Consider the following 26,505-nt stretch of genomic DNA (forward strand, 5'->3'; position numbering starts at 1 on the left):
GTAAGACAGCTCATTGACATTTAAAGCTCACACACTCACAATTTAACATGTTGAAAGTGTCTTTATTGGTCCACACTCCATATAGTTAACACTTTTGTAGGTGTTAAATAAAATTACAACAAAAGGTAAGTAGATTTGAATTAGGTAGATTATTTCTTTGTTGTCACAATGCTTCTTGGAAATAAATGTTATACTAATGGAAAGCCTGTTTATTTCCCTTTTGAATGGTGCCACATTTGCAAGGAACATGTATTTGTGGGATGAGCAGCAGAGCTGAGTCTGTGTTGCACCCATGTGAAATATGATCAGTCTTCTCTGCCAATGCCAAACAGGGATGGAAAAAGGATGAATTTCCCACATGAAATATGCAGTGCTTATTCTTTAGTTTAATATACACTTCTGAGATGAATTACTTTTCCTCTGTTGAATAAAGCCTTTGGATTCTGTTTGCTAAATGATGGTTTCTAAGCGTAAATGAATCTGTGTCTGTGTTCCAAACACTTCTACTCAGTAACTAATGAAAGGAAGTATGGAAAACCTGTAAAACGTGTATAGTACTCTGTTCTCTGCATTATAGAAAAGCAAAAAGGTCTGCACTCCAGGAAGCCCCTGTTAGAGGATTTATTGCCAGCGTGAGGAAGAGCATGTTGCCATAAAATGTTGCCTGCTGCAGCTAAATAATCCTCTGACTGGAACCCCTGGTGTGCAGAGCTTTTGTGCATCTCTATGATTGGTTATTTTGGACCCAGGACCCACAAATGGGTATGCATGTCTTATTTTGATTTTCTGCTTCCCCACATTCCCACGCATTAGTTACACTAAGCAACATTTAGCAGAGCAACAGTGACAAGAAGAAAGTTTCTGTAAACTTTGAGTAGAACTAGACTCACATTAAGATAAAGGTAAATGCAGTAAGAAAGAGAAGGGTAGAAAAAACAAAGCAGCAAAAGCTAATACAGGCTTATAGATAAAGCACCATTAATGATTGTTTAAGTGTGTGTAATAATAGAGTGTACAGTAAAGTAATGATAACAGACTGAGGTAGACTTGAGGTACTTGAACTTAACCTGAGCTTTTCCCTTCCTCTTACGTGATGTAGAGAGTAATATTGCTGTTAATATTTCCAGGCATTAATCTAGAATTATTAATTTCTACATTAAGATTGTTTCACTTTGTATAAAGACATTATAAAATATATACTGTCATGGAATAAAATACACAACTGCAAGCCTAAAAGAAGAGGATGATAGCAAATGATTGTTTTTACTTCATCCTACACCCTTTTTGAACAGAAAATAGTTATAAATAAAGTTGTTACCCAGCCTATGCTGTTGTTCCTATTTGTTTTGTTTGCCTGTGTGTTGTACTGATGACATAAATTTGAAATAAAACAAATATTGAGAAGGAAATTGATTTGCAACTGTTTTACAGCCGTTGTAATGTTGAATATAAAGACACTTGAAATGTAATTTTATGGCTCAGTTTGTTTTTTTAAAAGGTCTGTTAGGACAATAAAACCTGTGGAAAAACTCAGCGCTTCCTCCGATTTCTTCACTGAACAGAGCAGATTCATCTTCAGTGTTCAACACCTCCTCCTGTTTCTGGAGCTAGGATGAAAGGAAAAAAATTGAAGTTAGTTTGCAGAAAATAAAAAGTTCACTTAGTGTGATGTAGCTCGATTGAAACTCCCAGAATGTCTGATTATGTGCTGTACACAAGAGTAATGCTGCTGTCATGAATTCACCTGTAGTCTGCAGGAGCTTCCAGTCCACCTGCAGCCTGTGTCTCAACCTCTCCATCATCTCCACATCCTCAAGTAGCGGAGCGTTTAGCTGCCCCAGAGAGGGAGCAGCGTGACCGAGGAGAGAGGAGGCTGTGGGGCTGACACAGGCTTTTTCAGCTTCCTAAAGATCACAAACCCTGACATTAAAACTTCCATCATACCACAAAAGGAATGACAGACTTTTAGTTACAAAACTATGAAGGACTAAAATGGTGTTCACCTGCATGAGTACCAGCGTGTGCCCCTGTGCCAGGCCCTGCAGCAGCCCTGTGAGTTGCTGCCAAATACTGTCAGTCACACCGCTATGTGCCGTTCGAACCAGCAGAACCAGAGTGGGGTCGTACTCGTACGCAAGAGGTAGGAGGAGGCTTAGTACAGCGTGTATGAAGCCAGACACTTCAGTGCAGCCCTGCAGGGGGACAAAGAAACACTTTAATTTCACATAAACACTGTGTTTTAATGTAACGCACAGTGTTGACTGGACTAACTATTAAAGGGATACTTCAGTATTTTTGAAGTTGAGTTGTACGAGTATGTATTGAGTTGTTGATTTATAAGTTGAGCAGTAGTAGTTGCATTATCCTCCAGAGATTTCAGTGAACAGTGTGCCTTTAAGAAGGACTTGCTGATTGTACGAGCCAGGAAGCTAGGCTATACAGCATAACAGATGGATAAGGTTTCTCCACAGAATTTAGCACGTTTTTGGTGAAAATGGGCCACAAAACAGTATTTGCTCAAACATACGCACTATGGAAAACTTTTGAAGCATTTTATATTATACCCAGAAAGCTTCTGTGTTTTTGTTGCTACTTTGCAATGTAAGAGCATGTAACTGGTAGCCAAAGCCTACATTGTATAAGCCTAGCTGTAGGCTGTACTTGATGGTTACAGACCAGTGCTCCCCATCTCCATCCAGCTTTACTGTTAACTTCTTGTTTTTCAATGAGGATTCTGTTAAAAAAAAAAGCGGCACCTTGTAAAGTGTATTTACTAAACAGAAAACTGACAATTTCTCACCTAGTGCGCGTGTGCATCCTGGGTTGATATCCAGCGTGAATGTGGTCCATTTAAATATAATGTACTTCTCACTAATACCTGTTTGAATTAATGCTGATGTACCATGCTGCTGCTGCTGGCGAGGCTCAACCTCCTCCACCCCAGGCTCCTCCTTTATAGCTTGTCCCACCCTCATACCAAGATTTATGCTACTATGGATGAACTGCTTCTGAACTAATTTTATTGTGTTCAGTATGCGTTGTCATTAATGTATCTATCCATATGTGGGTTTCTAGCAATGTGCTCCCAGGAAAGTTAAAGCATGCTGCTTGACTAACCCAAGAAGCCTCTTTTGAGCAGAACCTTCTCCACCAAGTTAAACTGTAAATCAATTTTGCAATAAAATGGTCAAATGTACGATAAGGGTGTTCATGAGTGAAACAAAATTCATTTTAAAAAACTTGGATATTTTGCACTGGCAGGTGATAACAGGCACCCATAATCGCTTGAGCATAATCACTTGATATTAGAACTTAGCCATCAGACAATAAAACAGACAGAAAAACAGTAAGCTTAAATAACAACCTACTACAGAACTACACTCAGTGCACAAAGTCAAAAACTTTAAAATGTAATTTATGCTTCTGTAACATGTTACCTTTTTCAGTTCAACAGTTATGTTGTATTTGCTCTTCTGTTCCTCAGACTTCTTGTTGCTGAATTGAAACAGGAGCATTTTCCTAAAGATGGAGACATGCTTATTACCTTATTACTCATTAGCTGAAAGCTGCACAGTACAGATTTGTATCCTAATGTCCAAATTCAGAGGGAGAAAATATCACTCACCCATCATTTGAGACTGAACTTGGGAATTCTGTGTCTCCAACACACACAACCAGAACCCTGCATGAGGAGTAAATCTGAAATCAGACTGAATTGCTGACAACAATGACCTTTGTTCAAAGCATGTAAATTTAACAATCAAGTTTTTTTTTATGAAGTACTACACCTTTGGTCTTAAAAGAACATTTGGTTATCTATTGGTACTACTTTGCTGGTTTCTATTACTATTCATCTGCAATTGCTTTGTCAATAAAAACAGTTATTATCAATATTTGGGGTTGAATTTATTATTTGGATTAATGTAACATACTCAAGATGTGATGACCACAGCACACTTTTCATTTTTTCACTGCAAACACAAGCAAATTAAACACCAAAAACAACCAATCACCCACACAGACAAACACACATCTTAAAATAGATCTCCCTATGTAAACAAATACTTCCATACCATATCCAAGACTTAGAGCACATTCAGAAAGCATTCAGATCCCTTTCACTTTTTTCAATTTTATCATGTAAGTATTCATAAGAATTCAGACCCTTTACTCAGTATTTAGTTGAAGCACCTTTGAAAGCAATTACAGCCTTGAGTCTTTTTGAATATGATGCAACAAGCTTTGCACACCTGGACTGGGGGATTTTATGCCACTATTCTGTACACAGCCCCACATCTCAGTTAGGTTGGAAGGGGACCGTAAGTGGACATCCATTTTATAGCTCCATTCAGCTTTTCCTCAACCCTGACCAGACTCTCACGATATTATATTATATCATAATGCTGCCACCACCATGTTTCACTATTAGGATGGTATTGGCCAGGTGATGAACAGTGCCTGGATACCTCCAGACATAACATTTAGAACTGAGGCCAAACAGTTCAATCTTGCTCCTGAGCTAAATTTCAAATGTTGTTGCAAAGAGTCTGAATACTTATGTCAATGTGACGCTTTAGTTTTTTTTTCTTTCCAACAATTTAGCAAAAATTAAAAAAAGAATCTGTTTCCCCTTTTCATGATGGGGCACTTAGTGTAGAATGAGAGAAAAAACTGAATTTAAACAATTGTAGCAGCAGTCTGAAATACAACAAAATCAAAAAGATCAAAGGGGGTCAGGATACTCTCTGAATGTGCTGTAAAGTCATATTTGCTATATTTAAAAGACAGCAACCACTTTCAAGTCCACATAAAACTAAAGAGCCAAGTTTGCCTGGCTTAAAGACCTGAAATGGCTTTTTAGGATCTCTTAAAAAGTGACTACATTAATATGTTTATTTAATGTAAAACTGTAGTTACAGTTTTTACAGGGGGTTGTGTTTAAGTGTTATTTTGGAGTTGTTACTGCTTCCCATTAAATGAAATATTCCTGTACATACACCTAGCCCCAAACCTACATTTAGAATTTGTACATGTAAACTTAGTGACTCTTTAATTTGTTTTAAGACCGGAATTTTTTCTTGTAGATGTGTCCACAAAATCTTAAACTTGAGAGAATTTTTCTGTGATAAAAACAAAAACATCTGTCTCATTTTTTTTCTTCCCGAAAGAACAAGGACAAAAAATTAGATCAACATTGCCATACCGGCTGTTAGGGGAAGATACAGCATGCTGAACAAGACACATCATCGCCATGGAAACATCACGGACCAGAGCCAAGCCATTGCAGATCTGAGAGGAAGTCATTGAACGTAATGAAATTAGCTTGCAGCTCATGCAGGCAGGTCAGCATAGTAAAAACCTGTATTTACAAGAGGATCCAATAAAAAAAACAGAACATAAATTTTATTCTGACTGTACCTCGTTCTTCTCCATCTTCTCGGCGAGGGCAATAAGTCTGGAGAGGGTTGTTAACGCATCAGTGTCATCTGTAGTTTTGAGGAAATTCTCCCTAATTGAACAAAAACAGTGTGTTGAAGATTAAAATTAAATTTAAGCAAACTAATCCAATAGAAATAAACTCTTCCTACAGGCTGTGCCCAATACCTGAGTTTGTTGACCACTTCTGGGTCGGGATCTTCTGATGAGCTGAATCTTCTACATTCATCTGGGCAGGTAGCATCATCAGGGAGGAGTACAGCAGTGCGTATAGGAGGAGTAACACGTTTCGGAGGCTCTGGCCACACCTTTTCCTCTACAGTTTTCTCCTCTTGCCCATTTTTTGTCTTTTCTTCTTCTGCTGCTAATTTGATGCGCTTTGTGCTGATTTCAGAGGTGGGTAGATCAGCTGGATAAAGAGGTTATGAAAAGTAAACACACTCTAGCAGCTGCAAGCATAAAATATCATAGCCAAATATTATGTTAAACAGACTGTATTTTTCCATGTTTGCAAGCAGGCAAACGCTAAAAACATCAAGGCAAATTTCCCTCAGTGAGTCTAAATCCATGACGATTTCAAAAGTGTTGTGCTTTTATACCCCATGCTGTGATAAGTTGCTTAAAACTATATGATATGATAATAGAAGGCTTGATTTAATCATCAGCACCTGCATGTTGGAGGCAGGACCAGTACTGCCTGTGAACTGATCGAACACAATGAAGAGACTCAAGAGCACTAGGAAGAGAAAACAAAGTACAGGGATAAAATGCACATCTACAAGGTAAGGTCTGATGATTACATTTAGCTAACACTGGGACAAACCTTTCACATGGACCATCGAGGTTTGCAAGGCGAGGAGAAGGATCTCCGAGCAGAGTTTGAACTGTCTGGCACACAGACTGGGGGAGGGAAGTCAAGTTGTATCCACCCTGGAAAACATCCACACAATAAAATCTTTACAACTGAGGATTCCTCAGACATGAGTAGCATTAGAAACAACATTCACAGATGAATAGTACCATGGATTATCACTGTTGTTTAAAAATACAAGAGATAAAATGCTGAGCTGGAAAAAACAACAGAATCGACTGTGTACATATGAGGTCAGGTGCCAAATTCAAATAAATGAATGAGATTGTTCCCTGTGTTTATACTGATGTGTATTATTGTGCTGACTTACCTCCAGGACAGCACATAGCTTCCCTCCTGCGAGGTTCATCAGCAGGTGAGTGAGGTGGGCAAAGATGTCCGGGCTAGCACACATTTCACCCTGAAGATAAAAATGAACCACTCAACCACTCTGATCAACCAGTAAAGTCTGTATAATCTGCAAAGATGGCAGAATGTCCCTGCATACACCAGGTGTACATCATATAAAGCACACCTGTTTAAAAGAGACTCATACAAACTACTCTTCTAAAGTGGATTTTTAATTCATTAGCACATCTTTTGGTGCTGAAATCAGAATTAGTGATGGTGTGCTAAACTGTATTGTTTGGACAGCACTTCAGATATTCTGCTGCCAGATTTAAAGAAGATGGACAAAAACAGCCACTTCTTAAAATACATTTAAAACTGTGACATTAATTATGACTTACATGACTGATTCCTAACAGAGTTGGTAAAAATGTAACTATTTAATTTAAACTTTGGAGCTGCAATAATCTCAATCTGATTTCTGTAAATCTTTTTTGATATTAGCCACAAATGTTTGACTCCATAAACAACTACTGTATGAGGCATTAAAAACCAAATGTATTCCATGTAATGAGGAAGAAAGCTTTTAAAAGTGGCCTTTTTTTCTTGATGCTGTGAGCAGTTCCTGAATGGTTGGCAAGAAGCTTGCAGCACAAATCAGGAAGACTGCTTTCTACAGCTACAAGAATATCATGAAAAAGTTAATGTGTTCACACAGTTTAGTGAAACTTAACTTATAAACAGAGGGGGACAGGGCTGAGCAGTGCATCTCTTCTTGTCATCTTTTGTTGTTGTTTTGACTGAGAGCCCCCTGGCAGTGATATTTACATACCATGAGTTCAGGGTGACGATGAAATAAAAAGCAGCCCAAAATAATAAAATGTAATAAAACCATTAATAGATTACTACTGATGATGGAGCCATTTCACCTAAATCTACAGATGTACCTAATTATTTGGCCACTGAGCACAGTATGAGTGAAAAAAACAACAGTTTTAAACATAATGCTTTAAATTCAATCAGTACCTCTGGGTCACCGATGGCTGAGTCAAAACCTGCACACACCAGGACCAAGTCTGGGCAAAACTGCAACAAAGAAGCACACAATCGCATTAATAATCTTAACAAGTTAACTAACAGTATAAAAAACTTTTAGTTTTCCAAATACAGCTCACCTCATATGCAACAGGCAGAAAGAGGTGACAGAAGACTGAAAGGTAGTCGCTGTTTTCCATTCCCACCTGAAATATGAAAATGAGTGCTCATTACCAAAAACAATCAAACACAGAGATGTAAACAAAACAAATAAATGGCATAAAAATTCCTGGAAATAAACAAAGAAAATACGAAAAAATGTAACATGACTGATGACTGAAATCATCAAAGATAAATTAAAATTTTACATAATAGACATAAAAGGTAGGCTACAAAATCAGTTTTTTATCTGTGACTGTGTTGACCTATGATGAGAAAAAAATCCATAATTTCCAGAACATATAATGTTTTATTTAGAAGTCAAAAGACAATAATTAAAATATACAGTAGTGTAATTTGTAGAAAAACTATTTACCTTCTATAACTTTTTGGACTGTATCAGCATTGTGTTTTTTATAAAATGGCTAACAAATTTAAAAAAGTAAACAAGTCTTCCTGAGGTCACTGACCTTATTCCAGGGCACATTAATATTGAATCCTGCTCCTTTCTCTTTTCCAACATTGTCGTAGTCTGAGTCTCTTAGATTAGGCCAGAATTTCTGATGCTCATAGCGATGCCAGGAGAAATACAGCACACTGAAGGAGAAAGATGAATTTAAAAAGTAATCAGAATTTAAACAGCATAAGCAAAAAGCACAGATTTTCATCAGGGCGCCGTTATTTGGACTCACCTCGGATCATCTTCAAAACTGTACTGCACCCCCTGACCATGATGTACATCCCAGTCAACGATTAAAATCCTGAAAATACAAACACAGAAATGAAATGCAGAAATTTCACTACAACCATTAAAATAAACTCAGAATCAATCAAATCCAAGGTATTACCTTTTCACTCCGTATGTTTGCTTTGCATACTGAGCTGCTATAGCCACATTATTGAACACACAGAATCCATTAGCAGCGTTGCGCATGCTGTGGTGTCCTGGTGGTCTGTTAACAAGGACAGAAAGGAGATTAACAAAATGCTACTTAAGAAATGTATTAATAATACAGTATTTGGGTTTATGAAGCAATTATTACCTGTAATTTCTATCTTTTTATTCTAAAGGTGACTAAATGTGACAGTTCTCTCAGTTCAGACCTGCCCTCATATTTCTACATTCTCCAGCCTGAGTTCCCTTTACTTTCTTTAAAGATGGTCTTCTATGTTTTTGTTTTAGTCTTTGTGAACTTGTTCTTGTACTTCAATGTTGAAATTTTTTGTAAAGCTTGTATTTTGTACTGATTGATTGTTTATGCTTATTCAAAGTTATCCTGTTAACTAGTTTTAAAATCAGCTGTATGAGCTATATAGTGGCACATCTCAAAAAATTAGAATAGCATTTGAAAGTTAATTTTTTTCCTGTAGTATTATTTAAAAAGTTAAACTTCAATAAATTCTAGATTTATCTCATACAATACCTCAGGACATTTGTTTTAATTTCATGATTAGAGTGTTTAGCTCTTAAAAAATCCACTACCTCAAAAATGTAATATTGTAGAAAAGTCTTATTTACACAGGTTTCCTGAATCTTCATTCTCTCACTTTGGTTCAGTACACACAATCGCAACCATGGGGAAGACTGCTGACTTGACAAATGTCCTGAAGATAGTCATTGTCATCTTCCACAAGGAGGGCAAGCTACAGAAGGTCACAGCTGAAAGGGCAGGCTGCTCTCAGAGGCTGTATCAAAGCATATTCATGGAAAGTTGACTGGAAGGGAAGAGTGTGGTGAGAAAAGGTGCGCAAGCAACAGAGCAATATTGTCAAAACAAAGCAGATTCAAGAACTTAGGGGAGTGTCAAAAAGAGCTGACTGAGCAGGGAGTCATTTCATCAAGAGCCACTACACAGAGACGGGTACAAGAAATGGGATACAAGTGACTTTTTCCTAGTGTTCCCAAATTACTGAGTACATAAATACGCAGTATGTTCCAGGAGGTCAACATTTCTGTGAAATAAATCCTTTATGGCCTGGTGTTTTATGATATTCTAATATTCAGAGGTAGTGATTTTTTTATTTTCCAAGGAGATTTATCTAGAATATATGGAGTTTCACTTTTTGAACTGAATCACAGGAAAAAACTTTTACGATATTCCTTTTTTTTTAGGTACACCTATATGCCTTAAACTGCTGAGTCATAAAACCTTCTTTTTTTAATGTTTAATGAAGGCCTATAACTAAAAACTTTACTGCCAAATGCAGTAAAGCAGATGTTACATAAAGCAGTTAAAGCCAATCAGTGGATTTGGATTAGGGGAAAAAATGCCCGTTTGGGGCCAAAGTAAAGGTAGAGGAAAACTGCTATTTTTCTCTTTAATCTGCCCTAACAAAAAAGAGGGAGTAGGGGGAGGTAGAATAATGGCCTGATCCAGCAGTGTAGTGCAAGCCTCTCTGCTTCCCCTGTCTGCTTTCTCAGCTCTCTATTCAGACTTTTACTCTTATTTTCTTTAGTGTTCCTTTCTCAGTTAGTTTTTCATGTGTAATGTTGGAACATGGGGAAGCTGGTCTGTTGGTGTCAAGTTGGGGCCATAAGCTAGAGTAGGTAGTATCAGTGTTGTCATTACCTGCAGCTTGCATGCACAGAGCCTGGGTTGAAACTGAGATTTTGAGTCTCTTTATTGAGTGCTTATGCTTCCGCTAGGACACAAGTATCTTGTGTTTATATCAAACTGGAAATGAACGCAAATTCTCTTGCTTTATGATAATTTATTTATGCTTACTAGAATGTCAGAGGAAAAGTTATTATGTCTATGAACTCATTAATAACTAGACTGACTTTAAAGACTGAAATGTAACAATAGAGAAAATATGAAAACAGTTAAGCTCACCTGACCAGAGCCATGCCATTTCTCACCTTCCCTGTCATCACACTGTCTACAAGCTGCAGGGCAGCTCCGACAGCCAGCTTGGCACAGTTATAGATATTCTAGGACAGGAAAGAGAGATAAATGGTTAGTGAATTTGTTTAAACACTAACGACTCAAGAAGTGCAAGCTGAAATTTAACTAGCAAGATTTTAAAGTCTGAAACTAACTGGATGAAAGTAGACGTCACCATACTGCATGGTGAACTCCTTTAGATCCTCCAGGGTCATATAGGGAGTCTTCTTCACTGCCTCCAAGTACTCCTCACTGTTAAGTGCAGAAAAGCTTAAATTTGAGGCTGCTGCATAGTTGGACCATGTGAGGGCTGTCTGTAAACATGAGGACTGACCTGTGAGCCAGCAGGATGTCTGCATCGGTGGCCTCACGCACAGGTACAGACACACAGCGATCAGCCAGGCCAGTTTTGATCAAAGCTTCATAACTCACCACCAGACGCTCAGGCACTTCAATCTTACATGCAGGACTGGAGAACAAAAATAAAACAATGTTGAGTTTAGATAAGTGTTTTATTCGAATTTCAAGCTGTGTTTATAATGATCTAATTAACACCGCAAAATGTAAAGGCATCCTTAAAGCAAAATCAAAATGTGTGCAAAAGCTTTACATTACAAAAACAACAATTAGAAGAAAAAAATTTAGCCATGAGCCAATACTGCGCTCCCAGCTAACAGACACTACTAGAAACAAGGAACATCATCTTCAGTTCCTCCCAACACAGCTACGAAACCAAACAGCACGTTAAATGCTTTTGACCATTCAGAATAAACCACGAAGTAAGCAATGCGCTAAAATTGTCAGTTATGCAAACCCTAAAAAATAAAATGAGATAAAGTCTCATTAAGGCGATAAGTTATGCTGAACTGCCTGCAAAGACGTTGCTAGTGTTACGGTTAAATACGTGACCATTTTAATTGGTGACTGTCAGCCGAATGCGGCAGTGGTTGTCGTGGTTACAACAGATGTCGACAATTTAAGAGTCATTACCAAATGCTTTTTATAAACGGTGTATTTAATTAATATATTTTCATACAGAAATAAATCGAAAACTGAACGAAGCTGCATTCACGGCGTTTTAAACAGTTTTCGCAACTACGACAGTCACTAACGGGGATGAAGTCAGCACTTAAGAGGGTCGCATATTAAATCATAACACCAGGTAATGCGCTACATTGCCGCTTGTGCAGAGAGTGAGAGAAATACATACATGGAGTCGTTCAAGAACCGTAATTACCTTTCTTAGGTCATGTTGGGTCATAATAGGTTGTCGATTTCGGCTCAAAACTCACGTGATAATGATAAGGGGACACGACTGAGCTAGCAAGCTAGCTTCATGCACTAAGGTTTGAGGATTTTTTTCAGTTTTTCTTATGTTTGACGAGCGTTACTTACTCGACCCAGAGCAGTTTGTATTTGGTCATCTCTTCATCGTAAATCAGTGCTGTTCCCTCCATTCTCATTACGACTAGTCCAGTGCAGTGTTGCCAACTCCTCAGTAAGGAAAGTAGCTATTGGCTGTGCTAAAAGTCGCCAGAAGTCGCTAAATGACGTCACCAACTAATCTGCATAAAGGACGCTGTAGAGCGTAGACTGTAGAGTTTGACACCTGTGATGTAGAGATTTTATGCACCTTAAGTTTAATATCGATTCAAATGAATGTACATTCTGCAAAGATGGTATTGACTCAGGAACACCTTTTCTTTTCTTGTAATACTTCTGATTTATTTTGGAAAAAGTTTCAGAAATGGGTTTCTGACCAAAACTTGCCTTTGTCAACATTAACATGTAATAATGTAAGACTTGGTGTGCTTTTGGAAGATTCCAAGTTGGAATTTGTTTAATAACCTTTTAATCCTTGCGAAACATTTTATTCATAAATGTAAGTTTCTGAATGTTAATCCACACTTCCTGGTCTTTTTTAAAAGAGCTTTCTATATTTTTTAATACTTCAAAAGGTATCAAAGCTAAAAATGCAGTGTCTTTATGAACATTTGTTAGTCTTCTCCTTTGATCAGACCCCAGGAAATTGAAATTATTATAGTTTTAATAGTTTTGTTAATATAATTTTTCTTTTTCCTTCAGGAATTTGAATGCTTTTTTTCTTTCCCCCTTTAACTGGCTTTCTGTGGTTGTTTTGTTTTAATTTTTTTTTATCTTTCTTTTCTTTTGTTGTTTGTTCACTATATCATTCTGCTCAGTCTCAAAAGTGATTGTCTTTGGAAATAAATCTGCTTGTAAGATTTGTATTCACAAATAATGTTTTTTTTTTTTGTTTTTGTTTTTTTGTTTTAAAAAACTTGTTCTGAAGTTTTTTTCCCAAATCCTTTATTCGGCAGTTTCCAAGTAACAAACAGGCAAATTTTGCATTAAACATTCTACAAAATTCTCCGAGCAGCACAAACAGCAAACATAACAAAAATGAAATAAAATAACATAAATGAAAACATTTACAAGGGGTTCAGTTAATATACAAAGCAAGAATTTCATAGAGTCTTGAGGCACTGAGAAAATATTTGAAGGTCATTTTTAAATGCAATAAAATTTGGAGTAACTTTAAAGTACAGGTGTCAAACTCAAGGCCCGGTGGCCAAATCCGGCCCCCAAGATAATCTCATATTTCTGTTATAACTGGCCCATCAGTATGAGGTCTGTATAAAAATGTGAACTTATCCTGGATGATTGAAGGTATCTTTGTTAAGTCATAAAATCTGAAAAAGTAAGGAGTAAAAATATTTAGATAAGAAGTCAGGAATGTGGGAAAAGAAATTAATTTGTGTTTTAGCATCTCACATTTTCAATTTAGCATCTCACAATTAGGACTCAAATTTAGGATTTTGACCTTTTAATTTCATACTTTGAGAATTTCAACTCATAATTTTGACTTCTGATGTAATATTTTGTGCTTTAAGATTCACGATTATAATTTTTAAGTGATATTTTGACCTTTTAAACCATTTTTTTTTTTTGTATTTTATCTCATATTTTCAATTCCAAACTTTGTCGTCATAATCCCATAGTTTGACCTTTTAGACTCACAATTTAAAATTTTGAATCACATTTGACATTTAATTTCATGATTACAAATTTTATTTCATATTTTGACATATAAACTTGTGATTTTGACTTTCTTTCTAATATATTTGACTTTAAAAAACATTGTTTTTCAATTACAATTTCATGTTTTGACCTTTTTGAACTAATAAATTTACTTTTCTCAGGTTGTGAGCCTTTAAGCTTATTTTTTCAACTTTTTAAATGTCATGTTTATCATCAGTGCTACGTTAAATTTTCCTTATTTTGCTACTAGTGAAGCAACGTTGACACTAGTTTATGGTTTAAAAGGTGACCCTGTTAGGCCCTCAGGTTAGTCCTGAATCCAGAATCCGGCCCCTGCTGTGATTGAGTTTGACACCCCTGCTTTAAAGAATCTACATTTGTGGATATAGATTTTACCTATAATTAAAATATTATTACATAAAATTCAACAGCTTTATCCTTTATAAAGATTCCAAATTTGACTACATGGTAATCAAAACCAGGTATTATGTATTTTGTGTTTAGCCATTCATGAATTCTGTCCCAAAAAATCTTGACAGCATTACAATCATAAAACAGATGTTCCCAAGTTTCAATATCTACGTGACAAAACATACATTCATTATTATCTATATGAAACCATCTTCTTAAGAATTCATTACATGGCTAGATATCATTAATAGTCTTAAAGTGAACTTCTTTCATCTTTGGTAACAATGGAAAAGAAACATATCTAGTCCTTAGTTAGACCAAATCTAGTTCTGAGAATACCTGAAAAGTGACATTTCTTTTCACTGGAAAAGGAAAGGATTCCTTTGTGATAAGACATCTCAAAATTTTCTTATTACACTAACTTTCTAAGAAATCATATTCCTCAATATTAAGACTGTCAAGTACAGGTGTTACAGAAGAATATTTCAGAGTTTCTCGAATCAAATTAATCAGGACTAAAGGAACAGCGTTGATTACTATTGAATACTGTTTGCATGAACAGTTTATATTGAATTTGAGTGTAAAAGCAACATAACTTAACATATTTACATCTTTATCCATTAAATGTATTACAGCCCAAACACCTTCTTCCATCCAATCTTTATAAAATAAAGATTTTCTTTTATGCAAAATATACCTGTTGTTTCAGATGATGGCTTTATGCAGACTAAACTTATGCTTGTAAAGCATTTTCTCATACCGTAATACCTGTATATGAAAGTCTGATAACTGAAGAGGTCATTTTAAGGGATCAAAATCACATCTTAATAGAAATTTAATTCCACCAACCTTTTCAAAAACACATGAAGGTAAAGTAAACCATACATTTTGCTTATAATTCATAAAAGTCTGCAACCATTTTAACTTTCAGGTCAGATTCTAATTTCAGGCCAAAAAAACTGATAGAAGTTAGTTGTAAGACCCTCTTGACCTGGTCATTTTCCCAGAGCCATTTTCTTTATAGCAGCATCAAGCTCTTCAATTGTTAAATCTGAGTCACGTCTCCTTAAATTCTATATCAATTTGTTGGATAAATTGTGTAACTTTATCAAAAAAGTCTTGAGATTTAAACATTTCATTTGATATTTCTTGAGGGTTATTTATAATTGCATTATTTATATTTAGTGTCGTAATGGCATTGTTTCTCTGTCTTGTTTTTTCTAACCTACTGAAATAAGAACTATTTTTGTCCCCCTCCTCAATCCATTCATCTCTGGACCTGACAAATGCACCTCATGTTTTATTTAGAAATAATTCATCCAGCTTTGCTTGTAAATTCATCAGTTCTTCTCTATTAGCATCTATTAACAAACTCCTTCTACAACAATCATTGATGTCGTTTATCATTTTTCTTTCCAATTCTTTTTGCCTTTAACAAATTCTCTTACCATAAGTAATAGAATATTCTCTCACTTTGTATTTTAAAAAATTCCCATTTTTTCACATAGGAATTAATCTCATCATTTGTCATAATAGAGGATAATGTTTTCCTCACCATACCACAATACCCCTCATCATTTAAATGATTTGCATTAAACTTCCAGTATTTCTGTCTGGATGAAATTTCTGTTTAATGTGATAATTACTACATGATGGTCATTAGTAGCAGCTGCTGATATAGATGTGTGTAGATTGTGTCACCAACCAAAAGACTATTCTTGATTTGCAACTTCCATTTGGCCTTATCCATGAAAATTGCCTTTCATTTGGATGACAATACCTCCAAACATAAATTAAGGAATTATCAGTGCAAAAATTTGAAATATTTTGCTTCAATTCAGGGTCCGTGTATTTTGTTGGGAGTCTGTCTAACCATTCATCTGGAACAGAATTAAAGTCCCCGCCAACTCAAGTATTATCAGTTGGATATTTAACTTTTAGTTCTCTGATAGTGTCAGAAATTTGCTTCAGTAAGTCTCTGTTTCTGTATTCTCCATGATAACCATACACATTGACAAGAATCATAACAGTTCCTTCCATGTTTAAAGTGGCAGCGATCCAGTGACATCCATGAGCTTTCCTGGACAATTGTTCAAACACATGGCTACACCAGCAGACTTGTTGGTTCCATGGCTGCATAGAATTGTGTCCCCCCCAATGGTTACTCCAAAAGGTTGAATCCTCTTCACTAGAATGTGTCTCTTGTAGAAAAAACCTGTGCTTTCTGTCCCTTTTCTGCAAAACAGAAATACCGCTTTTCTCCTGATACTGTCCTTAAGTCCCCTTGCATTCTTGATCTGACGTCTTCATCGCTTCCTGGCTCTTTCACCCTTAGCCAGAACAAGACTTCTTGTCGCTGTGTGTGCAGAGCACCATCTCCTGGACAAACTGAGTATAGCACATTAGCTCAACAGACAGTGGTTCATTCAGTGACTTTTCCTTATTCAAAATACACATGAATTTACACAAAAACAACTTTAACATTTTCAAAGACTTTTTAACCACCTTGTTCATTTCAATGAAGTGCACTTTCAAGACCTGTACACATATGTAAATAAATAAATGCACTTAAAAGTAAAAATGAAGAAATAAATACAGAAATATGAAAATAAACAAATATATAAGCATATAAATAAATAAATGAGTCATGCATGTCAAAAAAGACAAATAAATACATATATATTTCGACACTTTCGCTTTTTTAAAAATTCCTTTATTTATTCATTTATTTTTTTTATCCATAATTATTTCTGTATTTATTTCTACATTTATTTACTTATTTTTACTTTTGTCATTTTTGGTCCCCCACAGTGTGTGGCCACTTTTCATTCATTTTTGCTGCTTTTTGACCATTTTTGTCACCTGTAACTCATTTGCTGTCACTTCTCAGCCATTTTTTCCATGTTTTCTTCTTGTTTTTGCCTTTTTATGCCTATTTTGTCCCCATTTTTGGCCATTTTGCCACTTCTAACTCATTTTTATTGCCACTTAAACCCTTTTTGCCACTTTTCATCACTTAGATTGTGGCTGTTGCAACGATATTTTTCAACAATTTGGCTCTTTGGTTGAGCAGGGTTGAGTAACACTGCTCTACATAGATGTGTTAAAATTCAATGTCAAGATATGTCTGATATGAGTAAACTTGCTGATAGGTCCAGTTGTAAAATAGCCATGTTCTGTCCTCGTGTAGTTATGAGAGTGGCCGTTTATGAAAAAAAGAGAATCAGTGACACTAAATAGGATTGTTGAAACGCCTTTAATCCGTGGGCATTTTTGCCGTGACACATTGTGGGATTAGCTAAGGAGACAGTGTAGCCTTCTTTGGTGAAAAGTGTCAACCTGATTGTTTTAGACATGCTGGGGCTAGCAGTGGATAGACACAGCTGAGTGGCGGTCGTGGAGGGAGTTGTGAGCATGACTTAAATGAAAGTTGTAGCTAGCTGAAGCCAAGCCACTTTGGGTTTAGCGAATGCAATTTTGTGTTCAGGGCTCATGAAGGCACCCCCCCCCCCCCCACACACACACACACACACCATGGCGCCCTAGGCAACCGCCTATATGCCTATGCCAAGAACCGGCCCTGCTCCCGATGGCCAGTCCGCCCCTGATAGTGGAACATGTGCCCCAGTAAAGGGGGTCTGGCGACGCCCCTGAATGCAGCCACTTATTTTACATTACATAATTTTATTTGATCGTCATAACTTTGTAGAGATATGTTTTTACTTTGACATTAAAGAGAAAAAACAGATATTACTGACCATAATTTGTATTCAGAACATGTGATAAAAGTATCAAAGCATTGAAACTTTGACCTCTTAGGCCTTTATTTTTCAGCAGTTATGAGAGTGAATAGTTTGCCTGACCCTTTATTAGAAAAACAACAGTGCAGGGAAATTCAATAAACATCTCAGAGCATATATCAAGTACAAAACTTTAAAAAACAGATCAGATTCCATGAGAACATTTGGTTCATCCAGCGACTGTTTCTGAGCTCAGATATCTTTATGTAAGTGATGCCATCTGTCTGTGGGAAACAGAGGCAGGAAATAATGTCCATAGTCTCACGAACCTTTATTTAACATATCAATATCAGTTTGTTTACAGTATAGGACTCTTTGGAGTGCAGTCTTTTGCTGATATTGCTGCTTAATTTCTAAGCTCCTCACTTGAAGTTGTTTTGACTTCAGATGATGAGTCCTGATTCACGTGGCCTCCTCGCACCCCACCTCCTGCACCTCTTCCCTCCCTTCTCCCTCTGTCCTTGCTGTTTCCTCCTCCTGTGTTCTCGTGGGAAAGGCTGAACTCCTCTCCTCTTTCCCTTCCTCTCCTCCCTCCTCCTTTCCCTCTTTGCCCTCTTTCCTCCTCCTGCACATCATGAACAGAGCTCCTCTGCACCTCTTCCTGAATGTGGGGTCACAGGCTGCGTACAGAAGGGGGTTGAGGCAGGAGTTAAGGTAGGCTAAACAGGTGACGTACGGCTGAGCAGCCAGTAGAATCTGATCTAAAGAGCAGGAGTAGGGGACGAAGCCAAACTCCAGCAGCATGGAGACAGTCTTGTTAACATGCAGAGGCAGCCAGCAGAGGAAGAAGGCCAGGACTAGCGACACGATGACTCTGAGGAGTCTACGTTGGCGCCTGCGGTCAGGACGAGGACCCTTTCCAAAATGTCTGCTGAGGAGATGGGCTAATGAGCAGTAACAGACCAGCAGGATGACAAGAGGAAGCAGGAAGCCAATTAGAGTTGATTTAAAACTCAAGGCCGCTGCCCACATCATCTCTACTCTCTCTCTTTTTGTCTCCTCCACCTCTGCTCCAATCAGCATGGAGTAATCCATCTGACAGGAGAGGAAGACTGATCCAGAGTCAGCAGGAGGGGTCTCTTCAAGCTGCCAGTCATCCTCAGATTCTAGCTCCACCTCTTTGACAGAGCGCAGCAGCAAACCAGGAAGTGCAAGCACCCCAGCTAGCACCCACACCCCTCCAAGGATCCACAGAGCCCTGCTTGGGCACCTCTGCCGGACGTGATGGTGGCTGGAGTGCCGCCGTCCAGTCAGAACCCAGTAGCGCTCCACACTGAGCATGCTCAGGCTGAACACGCTGGCGTACATGTTGAGGGCAGTGAGGAAGCTGCTGATTTGGCAGAGCGGTTGTCCAAAAGGCCAGTGGTAGCCCAGGGCAGTGTAGACTGCCCACAAAGGGAGAGTCACGAGGAAGCAGAGGTCAGCCAAGGCTAAACTGGCTATCAGAGAGTCTGTCAGGGAGCGGGAAGGACGAGGGATGGAGGGAGGGTAAGAGGAAGAGGAAGTGGAGGAGGAGTGGGAGGAGGGTCTGTAGCTTTTTCCTGAAGAAGATCCACAGTTGTCCTTGTTTTTCTCCAGGGATGAATTAGAGCAACAGAACCGTCCTCCTGATCTCACTCCTCTCCCATCAGGTCGGTCCAGGTAGGCCCATAGCACCAAACCATTACCGAGGCACCCAACAAAAAAGGCCAGCAGGTAGATGGCGGGGATGATGGAGAAGGAGGGAGACCAGTCGCTGTAATCGCATAGAGGAAAGGAAGGGGGAGAAGGAGAGGGGGAGGTGAGGAGGTGTGACATCTTGATGTCCTTTCCTCAGTTATTATTCATGAGCCATTAAAAACACTGAAGGTTCCAAAGGTCGAAGCTCTTCAACTGGTAGAAACCTTCATGTAACTTCAGGGCCCAAATGTCCTCGGTCCTTTGTCTGGGAGGGTCTGAAAATCCAGCAAAACACAGTAAGATTCTTAAACAAAGTAACTGCACATGCACTGCGTCTAATGAAAAGTCAGAGTAAAACCACACACGTGTTATTTCAGGTATTTAGTCAGGAATTTTGGACTTATCTGACTGGGGATGTTGTAAACATTTAACAAACAGCTACAGAATGTCAGAGGTGTATGTAAACTGTTTGTCTGTGTGAAATTACAGTGTTTTTATCCATGATTATGTTTAGACCCTGCTCTTTTATGAATATATATACCTCCAGGTTGTTACATTACAAATGTCTTTACAGATGGGCCGTAAAATGCAAAGACTGTACAGTGAGGCCATGCAATAAAACACTTAAAGGAACACTCAGCTCTGAAACAGTCTGAGTTCAAATCGCACGCTAAAATCAACTTAAAAAACTATTTTACCCCTTTCAGACAGATACTTTTAAACATTTAAACAAAGCTTTTACACCTTTACCACTATTTGAAGAAAGAGATAGTCTCTATTGTTGTTGGAGTTCTTTTGGTCATTTTTCCTAGTGGATTTTTGCAATATTTTGTTCTACTTAATCGTGACGGATCATCAGTTGCAAGCGCGCCCCGTGACGGGTGGACTCCATCCCCCAATGTAATGCTGCATCCCCACTAGGCATTTCCAGGTTGAGTAGAGACCAGATGTTCTGCTCAGCTTTGCCCACCTCCACAGCTCACTTTATGTTTTGAATTGAGGATGCTGCTCATTGAATTGTGCATTCCATACAGTGCATTTTATAAGTAGTAAAATAATATTGTTGTTTCATAGATGGGCTTCTCATAATGAGGGGAAAAGCAGCTGAAAGTGCACTTATAGGTTTGGAGAGAAAGCAATCCCAGAAGGCCACTATTAACAGTTCTTCTGCATCATGTGAAACTCAACCATGAAACAAAATCATTTACTTTTTAGTAATTAACGGTACAGAGTGCTGTTTTTAAATAACAGAGTCCTCAGTTTGAAATAGAAGTAAAATGCAGAGGTGGACAGAGCTCAGCAGTTTGTCTCTACTCGTCATTTTTTGTTGCTATTTTGATTGAGGGTCCCCTGTGGCAAAGTGCATGCTGTGCACTCAAGATCTGTAGGTGCTCCCTCATGGACAGAGTTGTACCTCTTTTGGCTTCGTCTGCTTACTGCCTTATTGTAATTTAGATGCTGTAAGAAAGCTCACTGTGGTAAAGGCCTCACCTCATACGCAGATTTTGACTTGTTCATGTAACCTATCTAAATTTTACTGTCTCATGTAAATCTGTCCACATCCTTGCATATTTAATACTATTTGAGTCAGCATTCTTGCACCCTTTGCACACCTTGCAACCATACCATCAATGTACAACTGGTAGTAAAAATACCTAACAAGACCTTGCACATATTTAAACCTTAACTTGTAAAGCTATTTCAGTTTCTTTTATTTTTACATTTAAATTCCTGTACATTGAGAGTTAAGCTAATTAGAGTCAAGGAAGCACAGGCTGCCCATTTTAAGCCTTGCACCAACATAACCATAGGCTACCCATGCTTATCTAATACAGCTTTCTTGTTAATACAAATAGCATGTTATTATGAATGTTGAAGTCCAATCTGTCATCATGAATCTTTAACATAAATGACACCTTCCCCACATCAGTAGTTTCAGGCATTAAAAAGAACAATAGTCAGTCTTTATGTTCATGATTCTCTTTGTTTTTATGGCTCATTAGGTAGGTATAAGGTTTGATATCAGACTGTTTTGTTACCAGCTAAAGAGCTTTATCAAGCCGTATTTTATATTCTATACATGTTGCATCGTTGCTATCCTACATGAGAACACGGCACTGAGAGGGATTATGATAAAACTCACAAGTCACTTACCTCAGGCTTCTTCATGTGTGAAAAAACACCGTGGAGTAAATTTCATCCTCTGTCCTCCTTCCTCTCACTTTCTCTCTCAGTCTGAACATCTCCGTCAGCTGAAGGTGTGTCTTTCTCTTAAACCCAAATATATAGCAATCCCACTCACACGTCCGCAAACCCTCCTTTCCCTTGTTCTCAGACCGGACCACCCCAGCAGAGAGTTACAGGACCTGCAAACACCCCCAATACAAACACATACACCTCCCAAGAGAGACACAATAACACCACCCATCCTTCCCCCCACAAACACGCACAAACCCGAGACACACAAACAGATTCCCCCCTCTATGCATGCAAACACAAACACAATCTCTCCTCTCTGGGTGTCTCATATTCAAACACAGAGTGTGTTCAGTTGTCAAACGGAACAAACCACACAGAGCTTAAAAGACAGCTAACTGCCCTCACATTCACAGGCAGACCAATAGAAGGGAGGCAGTGTGTGAAGCAGGCTCAAGTGGACATGGTTTAAAAAGGTTTCTGAACCCTTTTATGTCTAAAAATGTTGTCTGAAAGATTAATATGAATTTTTTGCAATCATTTGGATCTAAACCCACAACTCTGTTTTCTCTTTACAAAAAAAGTTGCTGATAAACAACAATGAAAGACTTAAAAAAGTTGTTTCATTGTACTTATGTTTTGCATTTTCCAGATTTGCAGGTTTGCAGATTCTTGGTGGAGTCAATTACCATTTTGACAGCTCTTAACTAATTTCAACGCCTCTAGATGTACACTATTTGGACAAAAATGTTTGGCCACACCAAACATTGTTAATTGTTGAATTAATTCAATCAGACCTGTTTCCACGGGTGTATAAAATCAAGCACCTAGCCATGCAGTCTCTATTTGCAAACATTTGTAATACAAAATGGGTCGTTCTGAAGAGCTAAGTGACTTCAAGTGTGGTACTGTGATGGATGCCACCTTTGCAGTCATGACATTTCCTCCCTGCTTGATATTCCACAGTCAAATGTAAGTGATATTGTTCAAAAGTGGAAGCGTTTAGGAACAACAGCAACTCAGCCACATAGCGGAAGACCACGTAAAATCCCAGAACAGGATCAACAGCTGTTAAAAGTGGCCGACAATCCATTGATTCCATATTGAAAACTTCCACTGGCATGAATGTAAGCATAAAAATGTTTCCATGGCCGAGTAGCTGCAGGCAAGCCTCATCATAAAGTCCAATGTCCAAGTGTCAGATGGAGTGGTGTAAAGCACACCAACACTGGACTGTAGAGCAGAGGAAATATGTTCTGAGGAGTGACCAATCATGCTTCCATCTTTGACAGTCAAATAGGTGAGTCTGGGTGTGTCAGATTCAGGGAGAACGTTACCTGACAGTCTGCATTGTGTTTTTCAGGGTTTGTCTCTCTAATGCTTTGGCATACCAAGACATTTTGGACAATGCTATGCTTCCAACTTTGTAGCAACAGTTGGGGAAGGCCCTTTTCTAGTCTAGCATGGCTGCTCCAAAGGGAACAAGAACTATAAAGACATGATTTGATGTACAAATAAAGTACATGTATTTGAATACAATGTCAAAAGAGATTGTTTTTTTAAACAAATTGAGAAGAAATCTTCAAGTCAAGTGTGCTGCCTAAAAATAAATGAATAATCTCTGTCTTGAGGCATATGGCTAGTTAATCAAAAGTGGCTGACAAAGCCAATGCATGTCTATTGAGACCCTAAGGATTTAAAAGTGGAGATATTTCATTTCTGAGGTGGTATATTATAATCCCGGGCCTGGAGTTTAAAAAGTTATTATAAAAGATGTTATCTCAGCACACAGTGACAACACTTGTTCACATTCCTGTAGCTCCAGCAATCCAATTTCAGAGATATAATTATGTCAGTTGAGGTTTAAGGACCGTTTCAATGTGATATAAACATAGACAATAGATAGCTAAATGGACGAAGAGAGAGATACCGTGGGCCAGTACGAGGTCAGCATGTAAACAGGGGAGATGTTCGAATAGTAAACAGGAAGTGTTTGTTTCCACAGGGACAGGGGGTCATGCTGTCATCAACCTGTTGTTATGGAAACAAGATGTTTCCAAAGGACATTCCTCAGTCTTTTCTCCCACGACAACGTGAGGGTGAACACTCAAACTTACAGGCAGGCAAACATGTATAAAGCTACAAAAAAAGGCAGAGTAAATACAAATGTGTCATTGTTGAGAGGAAAACTGCTGAGCGTCATAGGAGGGAAGGATGTGGAACATGACAGGGTCGTAGCTCTGCAACATGGCCAAACCCTACCTGCTCTCTGAACACATGCACAACTGATCACCAACTAATGTTTGATAAAGGAAGAAAAAGAGTATACCTGGATATGCATCGTTCTCTGATCTTCATGCCTTTTTGTCTAGTGTCTACAATGGGTGGCTGTAGCTCAGTACACTGAAACCTTTGTTGAAACACAAATAATTTGCAGTTTATAAATTCTCTTTATAAGCACTTATTAATTTGCTCTCATTGCTTTTGGCTGTGTGGCTGTTCTGGGATCCCCCCTGCACTTCCACAAGCCTAAGCATCAAGCAGGAACAGCACATGTTCCCACTCTTCCTGTGCTTACAAGGAAAGCAGACGCAGAGATAAGCCCCAGAGCAAAGCAGGCATCAGTTACAGCAGAATGTTATTAAGTCAGATAAAGTGAAAAGAGGAGCTGGGGTGGAGGAGGGTCGCAAAAGGAGTTTGCAGAGGGAGCAGCAAAGCATAGCCAGTTTAAATATGGAAGCATGAGTGCTATTAGCAAATACAGCGAATCAGATGGCCATCAGCTGATGAGGGCTTGCGTGAGATCAACTGATCTCAAAAATAATGGCAGCTTGCCAGAACTCTGTGTGTGGAAATTGGTCTTTTCAGGTCTCTTTCTGAGCACTATCCTTGAGCAGGGCATGAAAACCCTGGTGGCTCTGACTGTCATTTCCAGCCCATTCCTCTGACAATCACTCCATTAGTGGTCCTGTTTGTGCATGTGTTTTTTTTCATGAGCTACGTATGTGTAGCATGTTCAATAACAGAGTGCAGATTGTAAATTTCAGCTCACCTTAATAGTATTTACTGTAGGGTGTTAAGTAGGTGTATAGTTGCACCTAAGTGTAATAGCCATGATTATACCTTACACAAACCAGAACTTTTTAGCTTGTTAAAGATAAACTTATGACTCTTAATAATTTTTGTTTTTTTCTTTACCACTTTCCTTTCAAGTTGTATTTTTAACACATCAAAAATGTACCACATAAGCTCTCCAGACTTTCCTCTGACTGCTGCCATTTATAACATGTCATAGTTTGGCTACTTGTAAAGGTAAAAGATAAGACTTTGCATAATATGACTACTATGCTATGAAGCACAAAGGAGACAAAGTCTGCACAGTAGGACGACACTTCAGAGGGATTTCATGCACAGTGGAGACATCCTGCAAAATTCCATCATGATCGTCTCCAGACCAGATCGACTTATATTCTACTTTCTTGTCATTGTGATGGCCAGAGCAGAGGTGCAGGAAAACATCTCCCCAGAGTGTAAACAGTTCCTCTACATGGGCACACCACCTCGAGGGTTGGAGGAGAAGCCTTTAAAGAAGATCTGCCAGTTCTACGCGGGACACCCACGATTCTTCACCTTGTATGACACCGTAAGCCACATTCCTGTTTACTCTGCGTACACCTTCAAGCGTTCGGATGGCTTCAAGAAGGCTGACGTGCCTTGGATGTATGAACCACAGGTAGGAAGCTGAAGGAGCTGCTGTTTCTCACTTCTTTCCACTTCAGTTTGGTGGTTATTATTTGAGAAGCTCTGGAGAAATTAGGTCTTAATTTAGACTTTTCTTTTGACAGCTCTCCTTGAAATCAGGCTCCAGAGAGATGCAGGAACTTCCCTCTGAAGATCTTCACAGGAGTTTCGAGGACGCTCAGGCCGTGCTGGAGGACTACTCCAACAGTGTCATATACGAACGTGGTCAGCTGAATCCAGATGAGCACCAGGCCCACCCTTTCGACAAGGCAGCCACATATACCCTCACAAATGTGGTCCCGCAGGTCAGAGAATTCAACATCGGCCCCTGGAAAAAACACGAGCACACCATCAGAAAACGCCTCAATAACTACTGCAGGGGCACGGCCTACGTCGTAACAGGGGTCACCACCTCGGGGCACACCATCCGCCGACACAACATCAACCGTGTGGGCATCCCCACCTACCTCTGGTCGGCCTACTGCTGCATTGATTTTGACCACAACGCTCCTTACTCAGAGCGGTCGAAGTTTCCAGCATTTGCTGCTTACGGGCTCAACTACAGGGAGAACAACAGAGTCCAAGAGATGACGGTGCAGCAGCTGGAGGACTTTCTGAAGAAGGTGACTTATGTTGAAAGCACTTTTCAGCTCTTTTATGACAACTGTGTGCCTCCAGGAAGTGACAACAGCGCACTGCACCTGTCTAAATAATATAGAGATGCTACGTTAGACAAGGAGTGGTCAAAATCAAGTTAATAATTAGCAGCTAAAGTAGAACTAGGCCTTAAATTCAATTTCCGTTTGAATCAGTTTTATTATATTGAGTCATTTCATAAATACAGCTTAGCATCCAAGTTTGTTTTCCATTTCCAACTTCATATTTCCAAAAAAATTCTTAAGAAACTTTTTCTTTTGTATTAAAA

General features: G+C 38.6%; 3 protein-coding genes across 4 annotated transcripts; 1 reads left to right on the plus strand and 2 right to left on the minus strand.

The window, feature by feature from the left end:
* Positions 1-55: 55 nt before the first annotated feature.
* hdac10 (histone deacetylase 10) lies at positions 56-12,247 on the minus strand. 2 transcript variants are annotated; one of them, XM_041796434.1, is made up of 20 exons: positions 12,109-12,247; positions 11,048-11,182; positions 10,869-10,965; positions 10,663-10,760; positions 8,677-8,781; positions 8,521-8,589; positions 8,299-8,425; positions 7,810-7,875; positions 7,661-7,720; positions 6,618-6,707; positions 6,260-6,366; positions 6,105-6,172; positions 5,605-5,845; positions 5,419-5,509; positions 5,204-5,289; positions 3,626-3,682; positions 3,438-3,519; positions 2,004-2,192; positions 1,745-1,904; positions 56-1,607 (listed from the first exon to the last, which is right to left on the minus strand). In XM_041796434.1, exons 1-20 carry the CDS (start codon positions 12,174-12,176, stop codon positions 1,576-1,578), a joined length of 2,028 nt encoding a protein of 675 aa, XP_041652368.1. In that variant the 5' UTR covers positions 12,177-12,247; the 3' UTR covers positions 56-1,575. The 2 variants fall into 2 exon arrangements, with proteins under 2 accessions (XP_041652368.1, XP_041652369.1); XM_041796435.1 differs by lacking the exon at positions 12,109-12,247 and adding an exon at positions 11,951-12,072.
* A 6,139-nt stretch (positions 12,248-18,386) lies between these two features.
* Positions 18,387-19,781, minus strand: aplnr2 (apelin receptor 2). Its single transcript, XM_041794540.1, has one exon. The coding sequence runs from the start codon at positions 19,779-19,781 to the stop codon at positions 18,387-18,389; it is 1,395 nt and encodes a 464-aa protein (XP_041650474.1).
* A 5,497-nt stretch (positions 19,782-25,278) lies between these two features.
* LOC121514435 (endonuclease domain-containing 1 protein-like) lies at positions 25,279-26,293 on the plus strand. The gene is made up of 2 exons (XM_041794542.1): positions 25,279-25,572; positions 25,685-26,293. The coding sequence occupies exons 1-2, from the start codon at positions 25,279-25,281 to the stop codon at positions 26,291-26,293; spliced, it is 903 nt and encodes a 300-aa protein (XP_041650476.1).
* Positions 26,294-26,505: the final 212 nt, after the last annotated feature.

The sequence above is a fragment of the Cheilinus undulatus genome, linkage group 9, assembly GCF_018320785.1.
Source record: "Cheilinus undulatus linkage group 9, ASM1832078v1, whole genome shotgun sequence".
NCBI lineage: Eukaryota > Metazoa > Chordata > Actinopteri > Labriformes > Labridae > Cheilinus > Cheilinus undulatus.